The following is a 17,241-nucleotide window of genomic DNA, read 5'->3' on the forward strand; positions in this document are numbered from 1 at the left end:
AAGTTAGAGCTACAAAATGAAAGATCGATTGTAATTCTGTACTTGCAGTTTATAACTGAAGTATAGTGTAGGTAGCAACTTTTCATCTGGGGACATCAAAGAATGGATCAGCATGGCGTCCAATTACTTAACTCCAACTGTTCCTCAGTTACGTTGTTTAACAGTCTGCAGACCAAGGATTTCCAAAGATTTGGATGCAGCTTTCTTCAAAATTATTGTATATGTCGTGCTCATGAATGCATCGCAAGGCCAAAAACACTACTATTTTATATATAAAAATTGTGTTGTTTGCTGTGTACAATCATAGTGAGCTTGGGTAGTTGTAAAAGGGTTAAAAGGAAGTTAGCCTGATGAAGTGAGCGTTGATGGATAAGGATGTCGGACGTTATCAGATCTGCTGCCTGTTTATCCAAATAACTTCCTTTGATCTGAGGAACAAAAACTTCATGTAACAGGCTTCCATCACTGTTTTTTCATAAATTGATATGATACGGATATTATCATCGTATACATATCTATTTATATACGATACGAATATGGGCCATACCTTTTAATGTTTACATTAAAATAACAAGTTTTCTGTGTGAATCTTACAAGAGTCTGCCACTGAAATTTTCACCCGTACTATGAAAGAATTCTCATTTACTGTGACCGGGACGTTTGGTGCATGATTTATGCTGTCAATGAGAATGAAATTTGGAAAAATTATGCACTAATTGATCTGAAATGACAAATAGGATTAAATTTGCAAATAGGCATCAACCTAAAATTAGTTAAAAAAGAAAGAATATTACTTCAGGTCTATTAGGCAGGGAGAAAAAGCTCTGTTCTACTCAAGTCTCCCAGTAAGACAGCATGACAGTGAGCCAGCATGAACCTGTACCTGTGATTTTTCTGTCAGAACATATTCTCAGGAAAATGCTTGTCAAAGGTAAATATAAACGCCCAGTCCAGTCACACAGACAGGTTCGGTTTTTCTCAATTACTTAAACATATTTTTCTGAAATACTGTTGCAGTTCTCAAAACATTTTATACTGAGCAGTACTCCTTTGGCCTGCAAAAGGCATTCACTGAAAACATTCAACTCACGAGTCAAAGGTAAATATTTTCACAAAGTTAATCACTGCCAACAAACAGAAATGTCCCCGTTCCATATTCTAGGCAAAGAAAGTCAAATGTCAGCACTGTCACTGAAGTCCACTGACAATTTTACACATTCTATTTCTCATTTAGGCTTACCAACAGTATCCTCTACAACATGCTTACTGGTATCAATCAAAATGAAAAAAACGTGTAGCGCTGCACCTCACAGTAAGTTTGTGAAACACAAAAATTTAAATCTGATAAAGAATTATGATTAGGTGATAAATAAATGACCCATCTGTAATGGGAAAGCTATATTCAGTCATATATTTTTTAAATAAATAAGTAGACATTAAGTAGTAGTAATCCACACAGTTTAGCACCAATCCAAAAAATCTTTATTAAAATCCATCTAAACCTTTAGTATCAGTAACATCACAGTACAAACGGAGAGTAACATAACAGTGACCAGTTCCTGACACTATTTATAGCTTTCAGTCTTTTAGTGCATTTTCAAGTTTTTTTTCAATAAATGAAATGAATGAATTCTGCTAAAAAGTGACTTTCCATATCTAACAGAACAAGTGTCAAATTTAGCCAAAAAGTGCCTTCAACTGGTCAATGTTACATTCCCTTTCATCACAACTATATTTCAAACCTGCAGCTTGAAAAAGAAAAAGAACTAACAGTGTTCATTTATGCTACTCCACACTTCACCACCGAGACAACAAAGTCAGCAGATGCCTGCTATGAATGGGCAGAGCTGTAGTGCTACGAGTCAAACTGATCCAGGACAGGAAAGAGTCTGTGGACTCTGAAATATGACAAGAAATGGAATTTCCTGAAACATATGTATACCAGGGAGGTTACATTAACCGTTAGTAGTGCAGTTGATTTCCCACCAGCTACTTACAATTTTAATATTATGTGCCCAGTTTTCTTTTTTAAATTTGAATATATGATGCTGAATGTTGCATGTTTGTCACTCAGGGTGGAGTGACGTTTAAATTATACCCTCGAAACAGAGAGCAAATAGGAAAGGTCGAAAACATTCATATCCAAAACAGGAAGGACGAAACACTGAAAAGGAAAAACTGAAACAGCAAAAAAGTGAAAACAGAACAGACAGCCTTTAAAAACCAAGGCTGGAGAAATCCTTTACACTCTTATTAAGGCTGGACAATATTTCAATGTAATCATTTTACAACTTTCAGTGGAATTATTGTGTAATTTAAAAAAAAAATTGCTGTCCAAATTGCTGATTTAAACCAATTATCAATAATTCAACAATTATTAGAACCATATTGCTCAGCTCTAAACTCTTGCATAGTGAGAAAAAGGGCATGGTAGGTGTCTAGGCCATGTCCTCTTCGCCTTCCTCCTCAAACTCGCCCTCTTCCTCAGCAGTGGCATCCTGGTACTGCTGGTATTCAGACACCAGGTCATTCATGTTGCTCTCAGCCTCTGTGAACTCCATCTCATCCATGCCCTCGCCCGTGTACCTGAAACAATAAAAGTAAATACTTACACATAGGAATTTTTTTTTTTTTTAAAAACAGGCATTAAGTTAGTGTATGTATTCTGAATAAGAACTGGCCAGTCCAAGTACATAATCTTCTCCCCACTGTCTTGATATCAGTTTTCTTTCACTCACCAGTGGAGGAAAGCCTTGCGGCGGAACATGGCGGTGAACTGCTCCGAGATGCGTTTGAACAGCTCCTGAATGGCTGTGCTGTTGCCAATGAAAGTGGCTGCCATCTTGAGGCCGCGGGGAGGGATGTCGCAGACGGCTGTCTTAACATTGTTGGGGATCCACTCCACAAAGTAACTACTGTTCTTGTTCTGAACATTGAGCATCTGCTCGTCCACCTCCTTCATGGACATGCGGCCTCGGAAGATGGCGGCGACTGTAAGGTAGCGCCCGTGACGTGGGTCACAAGCAGCCATCATGTTCTTGGCATCGAACATCTGCTGGGTGAGTTCAGGAACCGTCAATGCCCTAGAAAAAGAGACAATTCAATTAAGATTTATTTCAAATGTATTAAAATACAACCTGCGTATCTGATACACTCTAAAGAGCAGGCTCCTGCCTCTCTACCTGTACTGCTGGCTGCCCCGGCTGGTCAGGGGGGCAAAGCCTGGCATGAAGAAGTGCAGCCTGGGGAAGGGCACCATGTTAACGGCCAGTTTCCTCAGATCAGCATTGAGCTGGCCGGGGAAGCGTAGGCAGGTGGTCACCCCGCTCATGGTGGCAGAGACAAGGTGGTTGAGGTCGCCATAGGTGGGTGTGGTGAGTTTCAGCGTGCGGAAGCAGATGTCATACAGGGCTTCATTATCAATGCAGTAGGTCTCATCGGTGTTCTCGACCAGCTGGTGGACAGACAGGGTGGCATTGTATGGCTCCACCACTGTGTCTGACACCTGGAGTGGGAAAGTGAAGGGAAAGAGGAAACAAAAGGAGGAAGAGGGAAACGCATTAAAGCATAGAGGAAACAGGCGGATGGACAAACATTTCATTTTAAAACATTTTAATGGATTATGTGTACCTTGGGCGAGGGCACCACGCTGAAAGTGTTCATGATGCGGTCTGGGTACTCCTCTCTGATTTTGCTAATAAGCAGCGTGCCCATGCCAGAGCCGGTACCTCCCCCCAGGGAGTGTGTGAGCTGGAAGCCCTGGAGGCAGTCGCAGCTCTCTGCCTCCTTCCTAACCACATCCAGGACCGAGTCCACCAGCTCGGCTCCCTCAGTGTAGTGGCCTTTAGCCCAGTTATTACCTGCTCCACTCTGGCCTGGGTTACATGCAAATACAGACCTGTGGTGTCAAAACCTTCCTAATCCTATTCTATTTAAAATATGACTTAATCAGATTTGCAATTTAGAAACACAATTTACTTGCAATGAGCAGTGCATACATTGAATATAACTGGCTTCTTGACTCTTGCAGAATTTTTTTTTTTTTTTTTTAAGTCAGTACTTAATCACAGCATGGCAATCTTATCAGCCCAAGTCAAAATACAGATGAATTTTTACATTTAAATTCTCACCAAAGACAAAGTTGTCTGGTCTAAAGACCTGGCCAAACGGACCAGACCTCACAGAGTCCATTGTTCCTGGCTCCAAGTCAACCAGCACTGCACGAGGGACATACTTGCCACCTGGTGACAAAAGCCCAGGCACAAGAAGGTGATTATAGGAAACAATTTACATAAACAGTTCTGAAACAATTACTCAAGAAAAGAGCTGCTTGCTTTTCTTTATTATTATTGTTATTTTCGTGTTCATTAAATATTTTGCCTTTTGAAATGTCGACCAAAAAAAGCAAAAAAAAAACATTTTTTAGACCAACACTCTTAGCTCTGCTAAGATGTTCCTATTCTGACTATTGTAGTCATTTTGCCGGTTGAATGAAATGAGAACTAAAAGTCTGGAATGAGTTCGGCTTAAGCCGTTTTAACATCAAAATCCCTTGCAAAAGTGGTTTATGAACTGGTTCTAATTTAATTAGAATTCCTCATATTTAACATTCAGTTGCTTTTTATTTGATGATTACACGCGTCTCGTTTTTCAAGTGGAAGTTTTAAAGTCAGTCGCTTACATAGGGTCTTAAAATATTATGATAAGGTAAAGCAAAGGTTGTCATATTTGTGTGGGATAATATCGTTATCAGGGGGTTTGTTGGTTCGTTGTATCATGGAAACGGGGCGACAGTAACTAGGAAGGCGAGTCAAGAAGGGCCCACGGGATTCAAGACTGGTTTCTAGGGGCTTCTAGCAGAACAAGGACCCCCTGCTGGATTGCTTCGGTACTAGCAATCCTAACGTGTGGTATGGAATTACCTCGACTACCTAAGATATTAGATAATCTACTTCTGTAGCTCGGAACCCTTAGAAAAGTGAAGGTAACCTGTTGCCTCGTTGTAATACACGTTGATTCTCTCCAGCTGCAGGTCGCTGTCCCCGTGGTACGTCCCGGACGGGTCGATGCCATGTTCGTCACTTATCACCTCCCAGAACTAGAATCGGAAAAAGAGAATAAAGGTGAACGATAAAATTAGCTGGGTAGCTAGCGTGACTTATCCTAGCGAGTTGGACCTAACGGTGGTATGGACACCCAGGCTATCATTAGCTTTGTCGCTAAGTAAGCTAATTTAACAGCCCGCCCAAACCAAATTTAACTTTCACACTCCTTTTCAGTGAGTCACTTTGAAACGAAAGAACGAATTTTTTTCGAACCTTAGCTCCAATTTGGTTTCCACACTGGCCTGCCTGCAGGTGTACGATTTCTCTCATTTTGTTCGAAATTAAAAACTTCTGAACAACGACTGAAACGGACAGAGATGTTACTGTTCTCACACTCCCGCGACGGACTAACCTGAGAAGGCAGGAGCGTTGCCAACTACAAGCGGCCGATAAGCGCAATTGGAGCAAGTAAATGTGAGTCAAAACACACCGGGCATCCGATTGGTCGAATAAACTTGGATTCGAGTTCTGATTGGGTAATGCGCTGGGGCTCCGTTGTCTTGGTAACACACAACTGAATTAGAAACACAACAGTGTTTCTGCAGAGACGCCCCAAACACTGCTTTCGTGCATTTGCACGCTTGTGCATATGCAAGATTTGAGTTACAGTGGAGACCCAACAACAAGAAATCTTACAATGACTTTCATTTTGATCTATATATACGTATATATATGTATATATATGTATACACACACACACACACGCACGCACACACACACACACACACACACACACACACACACACACACACACACACACACACACACACACACACACACATATATGATACACGAGCCACCCTGTAGCTCTTAATAAGAAGGGTCATAATAGATACGATATTGATAGATATACGATTAGAGATATTCTATCTTAACTCTAACACTACAGTGACACGTAATTATCGTGGCAACAATTTCCCCCACCTGACCCCTTTTCACATTAAACAGGTGTTCCTTATAGCCCATTATCTATTAGCCAGAGACACAAACTTTTTACTTTACTTTCCCCACTGACTTGAAATGTAAAACAGTAAGTCTCCATTTCATGTTTATTTTGTGACACTAAGCTGTCTAATCTTACACTCTGGAAGAAGAAGGATGAATAAATAATTTCTTGTAGCTTCCTTCACCACAGGAGGGGAGTGGAGAGCGTTATAAAATATTCACCTCACCTGTCTCACAAGGGCGTTTCCTCATACAGTCAAGGGATTTTACTAGTAGTTTTCAGTTCACTCTTCAGCCTGCTCATGTGTCCTTTGTTTGTTACCATCTATAAACAAAAGGGTTACTGGATCAGATCTAATAATTTGACAAAATTTCCAAGTATTTATTTTTCATAAATATTCCATCTTTAACTTACATTATCCAACATTCACTGAGCGCAGCATTATACCTTTAGATTGGAGCCACCACTGAAACAATAGCCAGAGATCCTAAACGAATTCACACTACAGTCTCAGTATTGCACTCATAAAACACATAGATATCATTATCCCAATCTTTTATGCAAAGGTTCATTAGATGGATAAATGTCGTTCAAGATTTGAAACTTCATTTTTTTTGGCTTCTGTTGGAGCTGGATGAGACGAATATCACTTTCCTACTGTCTGTTCATCTTTGTATTCTTGTAAACATTATTTTCTTCTCAGCTGATTAAGATCAAACTCATACTACTTTGATAAATTTATTAGGAAACTGCTTATTACTTAACATCTCCAAAATAGAGTGGCCTCAGAGCTAACACAAAACCAGAGCACCAAACCCTGTTGAACAATTCTTCTTAGGGGAATTACAACTGCCTTTGGCTCCTTATTATATTCTTTAACAGAACGGTCAGGATTACATTTATCACAGAATTCTCCGTATTATAAAAAGTTTCGGAATTCATTCATTAAATTAGTCACAGACCATATTACTCATTCCAACCAGGCCCCTACAATGATTTTTTGTTAGCAAGTATGTACCTACCTGTTCTTCTACATGGGTGTATTATGTTGTGTAACGTTATGCATATATTGGGAGAGAGAAAAAAAAAGATATAATCAATCATACAGGATATACGAATTTTTTGTTATCTATTATGATTATAACATTTAACTGTGTAGCTACCCTTTTTGGTTTTAACGTAAGAGTTTGATAAATATCTAAAGTCTTTAAGGAGACTAACACTGGCATTGGTGAAAGAAAAATGAACCCATCAAGATCATAACATTTAAAATAAAATTAATCTCGGAGAGTTACATTTAAAATGCATATTGGCATCCGTAACAGACAGGTTTAAATTGTGCTTATTCCTAAAAATGATTAGTAAAATCTGAATCTTCGTCATTTTATTTTTGGTAGGCCGGCTGTCAGGTGACGTCATGTCCCTGCGACTGTTTATATGCGACATACCATGATGGCTCTGTTTCCAGCGTTTGCAGAAACAACGAGTAATGAAGTTGAAGATGCGTCCAAAGGTGATCAGGCCTTCGCGTGGCGCTCGTTTTAATGTCGAATGTTCTTCGCCTTAACACTGTGTTGTCCTTCCATAGAACAGATACACCTTTTGAACCACGAGCTAGCTTGCATTAGCTGCCCCAGCCTGTGGTTGAAGCTGAATGACAGACTTTAGCGTTAACTGACTTTTCTTACCAATAAGTTTACATTCCGCTACACGGGTTCTTCCGAAAGCAGTACTGTCTGGCAATTTGTCTGCCTCATATATGATGCTAGTGTCGCATTTTGTCCTATCCCGGTTTTGATTATATTTTGGGCATCGTGGATTATAGAGAAGTCTCGCTGTTCAGCTCCGTGAAGACATGATTCTAATAGTGTCCAGGTGTCGGATCCTCTGGCGCAGTGCAGGCAAGACTGTGACCGTTGGATCATGTCTGCACCGACTGACTTGCTACTTTAAACTCTGATATAGTTACGACTTCTGTGAATTGAATTTCTCTCTATTGCAAGAGAAAAGAACAGTATCCCCAGCATTACCAGGATATTATGTTTCCTCACAGAATGAAAACACCCGGTGGTTGATAATCACCATCATGATCCCTCAGTTCTCCAAATTACTGTGTAACACTGTGTTTTTGTTCACTCTCTACTTTTAGAGTTAGACTGGCTGAACAACAAGAGCTTTCGGGCCGGGAATGCCCTCTCTCTTCACAGTCGGTTCTTAGAGGAGAAGGAATCAAGGTATAAATCAAAAAGAAAAAGCTTGTTTCTGTTCACAGACAGTGCTGGGAATTCTACTTGGTGTACTCAAGAACACGAAGTGACAAAAATTTCTACTTAAAACTTTTCCTCTTATGAAAGCCATTTTCACGATGCAGTTCTCCTCTTTCTTTTTTATTGTTTTTATGTTCATATGCCTCTTATTTATGTGTTTTTGTTCACTGAAGCACTGAAGTAATTTTCTAAATAACAAGTAATAGACACGATGCTGAAAATTACTAAAATAAACCTTTTTTAATTTTTGCCTGAGGCAGGTGTCAAGTTTTAGTGCTTTCTAACTCCCATTAATGTGGAATTAACTTCATAGTCCTGAATTGTTGGCAGAGAGGGGAGCTCTGCAGAGGAGGAGAAGATACAAGTGGAAGAGGACAATGTGCCACCCCAAAAGAAGAAAAAGAAGAGTGAGAAGAAGAGGAAAAAGAAGAAAAAGCACAAAAAGAAGAGTGGGAGGTGTTCAGATAGCAGTGGGTCTGACTCTGAAACTATATACCCCAGTGATCTCAAAAGGGAAGAAGAGGCAGATAGGTATAGACACAGACACATTTACATCACAGATGCTTACACTCTTAATTTTATACACGATAACACTGGCTAACTTCTGCTCTGTATTTTGTGGCTGGTGTGTGTGGGGTTGTGCGTGCATCCATTCCTCCAGATCACAGGTTGCTCCATTAGCAAGTCGTTTCTCCTGGTTGGATGATGTCCAGTTGACCACAGAGCATCCATTCTGTGTGGACCGTAAACCAGACTCAGCCAACTGGACATACAAGTCCCTGTACAGAGGAGATGTAGCAAGGTAACCCGCACACACGTAAACATACAGTCTGCACCATGTGGATAGTGCCGGGACATCTCTCTCCATGGATTTTTTTTTTCGTTTAACGAAGTTTCAGTCTCAGCGACTGTCCCTGCTCATGCTCATTACCTGCCTCTACAGTTTATTACTATTACGTCACTCGCTGTTCAGGATGGGAAGGGCTCTATGGATCTTTGGGTCTTAAGAAGAGAACATGAACTGGAACTACAATTTTGAAACCGTGTGTGTTCCAGGTATAAAAGGAAAGGCTGCTCGTTGGTTGGACTCGACCCTCGCAGACAGGGAGTCAGCTGGGACGAGTCAGAGTCAAATAAGAAACAGAAAGGTGGGGGCAAGAATAAAGCAGCAGACAGATACTTCTCTACAGTCAGTCGCCAGCTGCTGAGGTCCAAGTCCGCCGTTCCTACGTTACCGATTCCTGAGTGTAGTGATGTCATCAGCTCCATCTCCTTCCTCCCTCTGGGTGATGATGAGGGGGACAACAAAGGAGGAGAGACAGGTAAGAGATTTAGACACAACATAATGCTGACTTGATTTTGAGAATCAAAACAATGGCCTCGGTTGGCCTATCAAGGCTGGAATTCGTCCTCAGCTGACCACAACCCCACAATTTCGTATTTAGACGATATCAGCAATTGAGCACGACTCTCTTCTGTGTCAGACATCTCTGGGACATACCTTCATATTTTCATTTGAAACCTTACATCTAACTTCAAACCCTCAATGTGTCACTCCAGGTGACCGTGTGCAGACATCATCAGTAAATCCCCTCGGTGTGTATGACTCCTCCACGGCCCTCTGGCTGCAGGGGAAGGGACAGCGGGACCAGACAGAGCAGCAGAAACGGGACGTACAGACAGGGCAAAGCACTGTGCTTATGTCCAGGAGGACTGAAGAGTTTAACAGGCGGCTCAGAGAACAGCCAGCAGACACACAGCTATGGATAAAATTCATACAATACCAGGTATGAAAACTCTACTTTCGTTAATACATACACTACTTCACTTACCTTACACTCAGCTACGAACTGAGACGATGTACTATATGGGATATTTGTTTTAGTATGAATGTATATGTGTCAGTACTTGTGCTTGGTTTGTACACTTGTACATACAAGATGTAGCAGAGTGACATGTATAAAGTTTGTTGCTTAATTGAAAGTGCTGTTCACCTCAGCGTGTAGTTTGTCAATTACCTCGGGGTTCGGTGTTTTAAGACAAATCCTAATTCTGACTTTCAGAATTTGCCTATAAGGACATTAAAAGACAACGCTTTTTCTATATTTTTCTAATCATCAACAACTCCCAGGTAAAGACCAAAACCAAGAATTTGTCAGTGCGTTTTTCCCTCCCTGTGACTCCCAGCCCTGAGACCATGAATGTCTACTGAAGACTCAAACCTAAAAAAAATAGCCCAGTGATATACAGTATAATATCTTTAAAGGAAAAAAAAGAGTCAGTCAGTTTGGCTCAATGCTTTTCAACAGCAAAGTCATTTCTCAGGTTATTCCTGTGCAGCCTTACTTCTAATCTTTCTCATCTCCTCTCTCCCTCTCTAGGATGAGCTGAGTTCAACGGAGTTTGGAGGCGAGGAGGAGCAGCAGGGCAGCGATTCAACTGAGTGCCGTAAGTCTTCCTACCGAGCAGTCCTGGAGAAAAAGCTGAGCATCGCAGAGCGCGCTGTGGACACCAACCCCGGCTGCATAGCTCTGCAGCTGGAGAGGCTCAGGATCTGCCAGGAGCTCTGGGAGCCTTCAGTTCTGGCTAAAGAATGGAAGAAACTGGTCAGTCTCCAATCGTTATGTGTTTCCGTGTAGCTCACTCAATGCTGTTGTAGGTTAAACTACATGCAGTGCTGCACACTCAAGGTGCAAGTACAGCTGTTGTTTGTTTTTCTTTGGTCCAAACCAGACTGGAAAAATGGTCAGTGCCTATGTATGATTATGTCTGCAGATCAAACCTTAGAGTCACTCTAAGGAAGCTAACTCGTGTTTTATCTGTTGTACCTCAGGTGTTCCTCCACCCAAACAGTGCCCCCTTGTGGAGGGAGTACCTGCTCTTCACCCAGAGCTACTTCAGCAACTTCACTGTGTCAAAGGTCAACTCTGCCTACGGGAAGTGTCTAAGCACACTCAGCTCTGTGCGGGACGGCAGCATGGTCTCTCATCCAGCCCTGCCAGGGATTGAGGAGGATATGTTGGGTAACAGAGATTTTGTTTAGCCTTAGAGGTTTTTCCAGTCTGAGAGGACTGATTAGCGGGTAACAGTTACATACTGAGTTTCCCTGAGTGGAGTTTACAAGTCAGCCCAGTTTTATCCCCAGCTTCTGTCATAACAAGGAAAAACTCAGCCGACATATACACGTAGACAGTTGAACTTTTGATACATCATATTCCCATTTGTTTGAAGAGAACACAAAACATTTCATTAGTATGCTCCACGCATAATAATGGTGTGGTCATTTTGCCTGTTTGTATCTGTCTGTCCAGACATCTTCAGCCAACAGTGTCATTTCCTGCGTCAGTCTGGACACTCCGAGAAGGCGATATCTCTGTTTCAGGCCATGATCGACTTCACTTTCTACAAACCTGACAGCGTTCGAAAACTGTCCACCAAGCAGCAGGTTTGTTTGTTTGTTTGCAACAAACTTCAAACAGGCAGATATGAGAGTCACATTGATTTTATCGTCTAGCTCCAAAAAAGGAATACGCTCATTTCTTAAAATGTGTAACTCTCTCTTTATTGAAGTGAGAACCAGCACGATGTCCTCACTTTGAAGGATTTCCCTTTGCTTTGCATCCTTGTGAGGATTATTTAATTTAGAGCAGTTGGAAGAAATGTGTGTCCCTTGGATTTGACTTTTTTCAGTTGAGCAATTTTAAAAAATTCCATTTAAGGAGTAAATACAAATAAGTACAAAAGGACATATATCAGCGCTCCAGAAATGTAAATAAGGAGGCAATAGTCTTCCAGGTTACTATGTCTTTATGTGTAATGTGTGTGCAGATGGAGTTCTTTGAGCCATTCTGGGACAGCGGGGAGGCAAGGGTTGGGGAGTTCGGGGCCAGAGGCTGGAAAACCTGGATGCTCCAGCAAGAGCGTGGGGGATGGCTACAGCCCAATGCAGGTAAAATACACACAAAGACACACACACACATACACAGAGGTCTTTACTGCAAGTAAGGCATGCTTTACTGAAGATTTTATTGAGTGTTGATGTAAAACCTTGAATATTCTCCAAATTGATTTGTATGCTAGAACCATGAAAGCAACAAGAAACTGAGCATATTGTTTTTGTGTGTGTGTGTGTGTGTGTGTGTGTGTGTGTGTGTGTGTGTGTGTGTGTGTGTGTGTGTGTGTGTGTGTCCACAGACGACGAAGAAGAGGAGGAAGAGGATGAGGAGGAGGTGAAGGATCGGGGCTTGCCCAGAGGAACAGTCTGGCTGGATGTGGAGTCGTCTCGTGAAGCAGCTCACTGGTTGCCATGGAGGCCTGACAAAGCTAAGGGCCAATCAGAAGAGGACTGTGAGGACCCAGACAGACAGGTACATACCACTGGACACACAGACAGACACACAGAGAAGGATGGATGGAAACTTTGTACGATCCATTAGCCTAGCTGTTTAAGGTTCCTCTGTACAGGTATGGTATGTCTGGAATTTGGTTCAGTGTGTTAAATCTAAATCCACTTTATTTGACCGCTTTGTCTCTTTCTCTCTCTCTCCAATTCTAGGTGTTATTTGATGACATTGGTCCATCCCTAATTTGTCTGTCTTCACCAGAGCTCCAGCTTCGTCTTCTTCTCCATTTCTTGTCATTCCTGGGGCTGCCTGTGGACTCTGTACTCTCTCCTGCCCCCTGTCGCCCCAGCCTGCTGCTGGAGAACCTTTCTTTGCTCACTCAAGGTAAACATGACACAATCATTAAGAATAATACAAAGTAACTATTTGTTTTTTGAAATATAACCATCAGTTTGAATCTTATCATTGAGATGAAGGCAGTGACAAATCTGGCCCCATGTCACTTCCTAGGTAATGAGCTCCAGCGTCCTCTGACCTCCCACAGCCTACCTGACCCCGGGGTTAACTCTGTAGGTCACATGACCACTCTTCAGGGAACCAGGAAATGGGTGGGGCTCGGAAAGCAAGGCGAGAGGTTTGTCACCAGCGTGTTCAATATGGTCCAACCCGTCCTTCCTCCCCACCACCGAGCCATTCTGTCACTCAGCTGGATCCAGTACGAGAAACTCAAGGTAAGAATCAGTCTATCTGACTCCAATTTATAATAAAATTGGAAGAAAAAGTTTTTAGGTCAACTTGTTTTCGAGTCAGAAAAGTGTGTACCCTTTGCACTAACTTACTAATTTGTATTTGTTTATGTGTCAGGTTTTGCGCTGCTTGCGCAGTGGCAACAAAAAGCGCCTTCGTTCTCAAGGCAAGAGCAGCAAGCGGGTTGCCAAGCGATTGCTCAAAGAAACTGACAACCGCTCATCATTGGTGCTGTGGCGGGAGTATGCCCACCTGGAGTGGATGCTGGGCAACCTGGATGAAGCTCGCAAAGTCTTCTCCACGGCCACAGCGATAGGCGGAACCAAAGGGTTGAATAGCCCCACCCTATGTGAGCTGTGTCAGCTGTGGTCTCAGCTGGAGGTGGAAGAGGGTGCAGGGGTGCAAGGAGGGGGACTAACCGACGTAACCGCCTCCCCAGCTGTGTTGGTACTAACCAGGCTGGCTGAAGGAACCTCCTCATCTTCTTCTTCATCCTCCCAGTCTCTCTCTCCAGTATCTATACTGAAAGCCAGGAGGTCTTATGAACAGGTTCTGACAGCAGGCTTGTCAGCACTAGACCAAGTCCCCAACAACCCTCAGACCAACAGAAAAGGTTCACTTTCTCAACAACTGTGTGTTTTATCTGTCAAGTAGGACAGCTTTGCATGTTTTAGCCCAGTTTTAGCTCAGTATTACTGGTGACCATTTTTTTCAAACATACCATATGATTGTTTTAAATTCATGCATATGTGGTTCCTCCCATGCAACCAGTGTTTTCCAATCAACTCTGTAGGCCATGAAAACACACTTGTAGAGATTTGAAATAAAATAAAAATGTGCAAGATATGTTATCCTGGCATGTAGTACAGTATTTCGTGGCATTTTTTTTTTCATCAGTTATTAATTTGATTATTTTCTACTCTCATTATTCCACCACCAGGTCAAGAGGACCTGCTAGGAGAGAAGCTGAGGCTGGGTGGTCTGGTAGGCTGCTACGCTCTGTTCCAGTACCTCACAGTGGGCATCCAAGCAGCCAATGCTGTCTACAGCCAAGCCAGAGAAAGGATGGAGGAGCTGCATGGCACACTAACGCTTGACAAACAGTTTAACAGTAATGAGGAACCTAACCTTGGTAGCAGTGATGCTAGAAACTCTGCAGTTGATTCCAGCCATACCGGCAGGCTCTATGTTGATAAGCTAGCTTCTGAGTGTCAGGTGTTAGCAGTACAGCAGGCAGCCTTGCTGAGGTACCACAACAGCATCAGTGTGTTTCCGCTTGCAACACTGAGACAAATGCTGACATCTGGCCTTTCAAGCTGGCCCAGCAGTGCCCCTCTCTGGAGCATCTATGTACAGGTAAGCTGGGGTCTGCTCGTAAAATACCAAAACTCAGTACATTTTTTTAATCGTCAAACCACTCAGTCATTCAGATTGAGCTGCAGTAACAGCTTATTGCTTCTTCTCTATATGTTTTTCCCAGCTCTTTCCACTTATTCTGTACAGAATATGTACTTGTTTATTTTGGCACAATGACCCTCATGGGATCTGTTTTCAGGTGGAGAACCGTTACCATAGTGCTGGCCGGGCGCGTCGCTTTTTTCACTCTGTAACCAGGGACAACAGCAGTGTGGTGCCACGCCTCTTTGCCATTCTTGCTGAACAACAAAGGAAGCAGCTGGTGGACGCTGCTCAGAGGTAAGAACAGAAAGGATGATGGGTAGTTGTGGGGTTTTCCTGCACTCATGTTACATGGGAATAAACCCTGTACCAACTTAAAAAATGCAATCATGATGCTACAATAATAGTTTTATCTATTCTTTCTTTCTTTTTGTGTGATAAGCCAAGGACATTCTAACAAATATTTTCTTTCAAAATTCACATAACCTATTACTAACTATGAAAAACACCATATTTGAGTCATATTTAATACAAAAAAAATATTGTCCCTATAGGTCTTGTTGCCATGACGCTACCTTGCCATTGCTGCCAGAGAATGGCCTCAGCAACCGCATCCGTGGACTGTTTGAAAGCGCCATAGATACAGAGATGGGCGCTCGCTGTCCTTTAGTTTGGAGGATGTACATGCACTTCCTGGTGAGATGGCAACTAGCTCACACAAACTCACACATATTGAATGCTCTTGTGAGGACACTCCACTGACTTGAACTCATGTCCTATCCTAGACTGGGATACTAGTCTAAAAATGAGTACATGCCTGATCAACCTTAAAAACAACTGCTGTTCTTTGAAGAACCCTTTTTGTTCTGTATGTCATTGAACTTGTTAATCTCTGACCTTAGAAATACTCACCTAGAAATAGAATTATACGAACTAACACGTACAGATTGTGTAATTTGCACATTTTGATGCACAAATATTGACTGTCAGTAAAGTCTTATGTCTATGTTGTGTGCATGTAATGTGTTTGTATGTGTGTATTTGTAGGTGTCAGAAGGGAAGGTGGATAAAGCCAAAGGGATTTTCTACAAAGCCTTACAGAATATTCCCTGGGCAAAGGTGAGGCACAGACAGTGATAGCAGCTGATCCCTGTCTACTTCCTTTTTAAATTATGCGTACAAAAAATGAATTGTCTCTCTCTTTCTTTGTGTGGGTGTGTATGAATTTAAATATGCATTTATGCAAATGTGTGTGTGTGTGTGTGTGTGTGTGTGTGTGTGTGTGTGTGTGTGTGTGTGTGTGTGTGTGTGTGTGTGTGTGTGTGTGTGTGTGTGTGTGTGTGTGTGTGTGTGTGTGTGTGTGTGTGTGTGGCACATGTGTGTCATCAGGGTTTGTACATGGATGCAGTACAGCTGTTCCCTGATCATCTTCAAGAGTGTGTAGATCTGATGACAGAGAAAGAACTCCGGGTCAGACTGCCTTTAGAAGAACTGGATATACTACTGGAAGACTGAACGCACACACGCACACACACTTAATTCAAGAGCTTTGAGTTTGCTTTATTAGCAACATACTGGCAAACTTAATGGCAACAATAGTAGACACACGTACAAACTCAGATGCTTATACACACAAAGCAGCTGTATTGAACAGTGGTGTTGCGGTAATCTAATCTAAAGATGGACAAGGAGCCATCCTATGTACATAATGTCTGAAAATGCTTTATTTTCACAGCAAATAGAACTGTGTTTTAGTACCTGTTATTGTAAATAAATATGATTCTCATTATTCTGCTGTGTGTGCTGTAGATTTGTTTATGCATATAAGCTTACATTGCAAACGATGAGGTTTATGGTCTGTGTTTCAACACAAATCAATTTTATTACAAAACTTCATGACATGTTTCTATTATATGTGATTGCAAAGAGCAACTCAACATTAGAGTCCGATGAAACAAACTGTTAACAATACTGAAAAAATAAAAGAAACATAAAAAATGACACTGCCTTAGCATTTAAGAGGGATGATCATGATTATCAAATTTAATCATGATCGTGAATGTTCAAATACAGTTTATGTAAATGCTTTAACATCTTCATCATGCTTTGCAAACCCCTGGCTTAAGAGTCTGCTGGTGATAATGATGATGTGGTGATGAAAAAGAGGTTAAAAGATACTGTATTCCTGCACCTTGGCGAAAGATGACCCCAGGTATCCGGAACAGAAAATGATCAAACTTGCAATGTTAAGTTTAAGTTGTCACTTTCCACTTGGTTGGTTCTAGCTTTTAGATATTTTTTATTGTAAAATTCGTCATGTGAAAAGTGCTTCTGTAAAATCTGTCATAGTTGAAGTATGTTTTATTAATTCCATTCTTCTGAAGAATTACTTCTCAATAAGGGATTCTGCCTCATTTGTTAGCCTGTATATCCGC

General features: G+C 41.7%; 2 protein-coding genes across 2 annotated transcripts; one reads left to right on the forward strand and one right to left on the reverse strand.

Annotated features, from left to right (window-relative positions):
• Positions 1-1,470: 1,470 nt before the first annotated feature.
• Positions 1,471-5,509, reverse strand: LOC120795178 (tubulin beta-4B chain). The gene is made up of 7 exons (XM_040136821.1): positions 5,319-5,509; positions 4,990-5,098; positions 4,131-4,241; positions 3,631-3,875; positions 3,183-3,505; positions 2,739-3,083; positions 1,471-2,586 (listed from the first exon to the last, which is right to left on the reverse strand). The coding sequence occupies exons 1-7, from the start codon at positions 5,373-5,375 to the stop codon at positions 2,439-2,441; spliced, it is 1,338 nt and encodes a 445-aa protein (XP_039992755.1). The 5' UTR covers positions 5,376-5,509; the 3' UTR covers positions 1,471-2,438.
• Positions 5,510-7,450: 1,941 nt separating this feature from the next.
• nrde2 (NRDE-2, necessary for RNA interference, domain containing) lies at positions 7,451-16,571 on the forward strand. The gene is made up of 19 exons (XM_040138068.1): positions 7,451-7,564; positions 8,201-8,285; positions 8,649-8,849; positions 8,980-9,120; positions 9,375-9,640; positions 9,879-10,105; positions 10,700-10,924; positions 11,152-11,341; positions 11,630-11,763; positions 12,147-12,267; positions 12,513-12,685; positions 12,874-13,045; positions 13,172-13,392; positions 13,526-14,021; positions 14,349-14,764; positions 14,964-15,103; positions 15,361-15,502; positions 15,854-15,925; positions 16,196-16,571. Exons 1-19 carry the CDS (start codon positions 7,489-7,491, stop codon positions 16,319-16,321), a joined length of 3,624 nt encoding a protein of 1,207 aa, XP_039994002.1. The 5' UTR covers positions 7,451-7,488; the 3' UTR covers positions 16,322-16,571.
• Positions 16,572-17,241: the final 670 nt, after the last annotated feature.

This window comes from Xiphias gladius, chromosome 10 (genome assembly GCF_016859285.1).
Source record: "Xiphias gladius isolate SHS-SW01 ecotype Sanya breed wild chromosome 10, ASM1685928v1, whole genome shotgun sequence".
In the NCBI taxonomy this organism is placed as follows: domain Eukaryota; kingdom Metazoa; phylum Chordata; class Actinopteri; order Istiophoriformes; family Xiphiidae; genus Xiphias; species Xiphias gladius.

Excerpts from the sequence above, each read along its gene's own strand:
- LOC120795178 (XM_040136821.1), bottom strand. The coding sequence starts at position 5,375 with ATGAGAGAAATCGTACACCTGCAGGCAGGCCAGTGTGGAAACCAAATT. Across the intron at positions 4,242-4,989 it reads GTATTACAACGAGGCAACAG|GTGGCAAGTATGTCCCTCGT; the intron begins GTTACCTTCACT and ends TTTTGTCACCAG. Across the intron at positions 3,506-3,630 it reads GCGTGGTGCCCTCGCCCAAG|GTGTCAGACACAGTGGTGGA; the intron begins GTACACATAATC and ends TTCCCACTCCAG.
- nrde2 (XM_040138068.1), top strand. The coding sequence starts at position 7,489 with ATGCGACATACCATGATGGCTCTGTTTCCAGCGTTTGCAGAAACAACG. Across the intron at positions 7,565-8,200 it reads AGTTGAAGATGCGTCCAAAG|AGTTAGACTGGCTGAACAAC; the intron begins GTGATCAGGCCT and ends CTCTACTTTTAG. Across the intron at positions 13,046-13,171 it reads CCTTTCTTTGCTCACTCAAG|GTAATGAGCTCCAGCGTCCT; the intron begins GTAAACATGACA and ends GTCACTTCCTAG.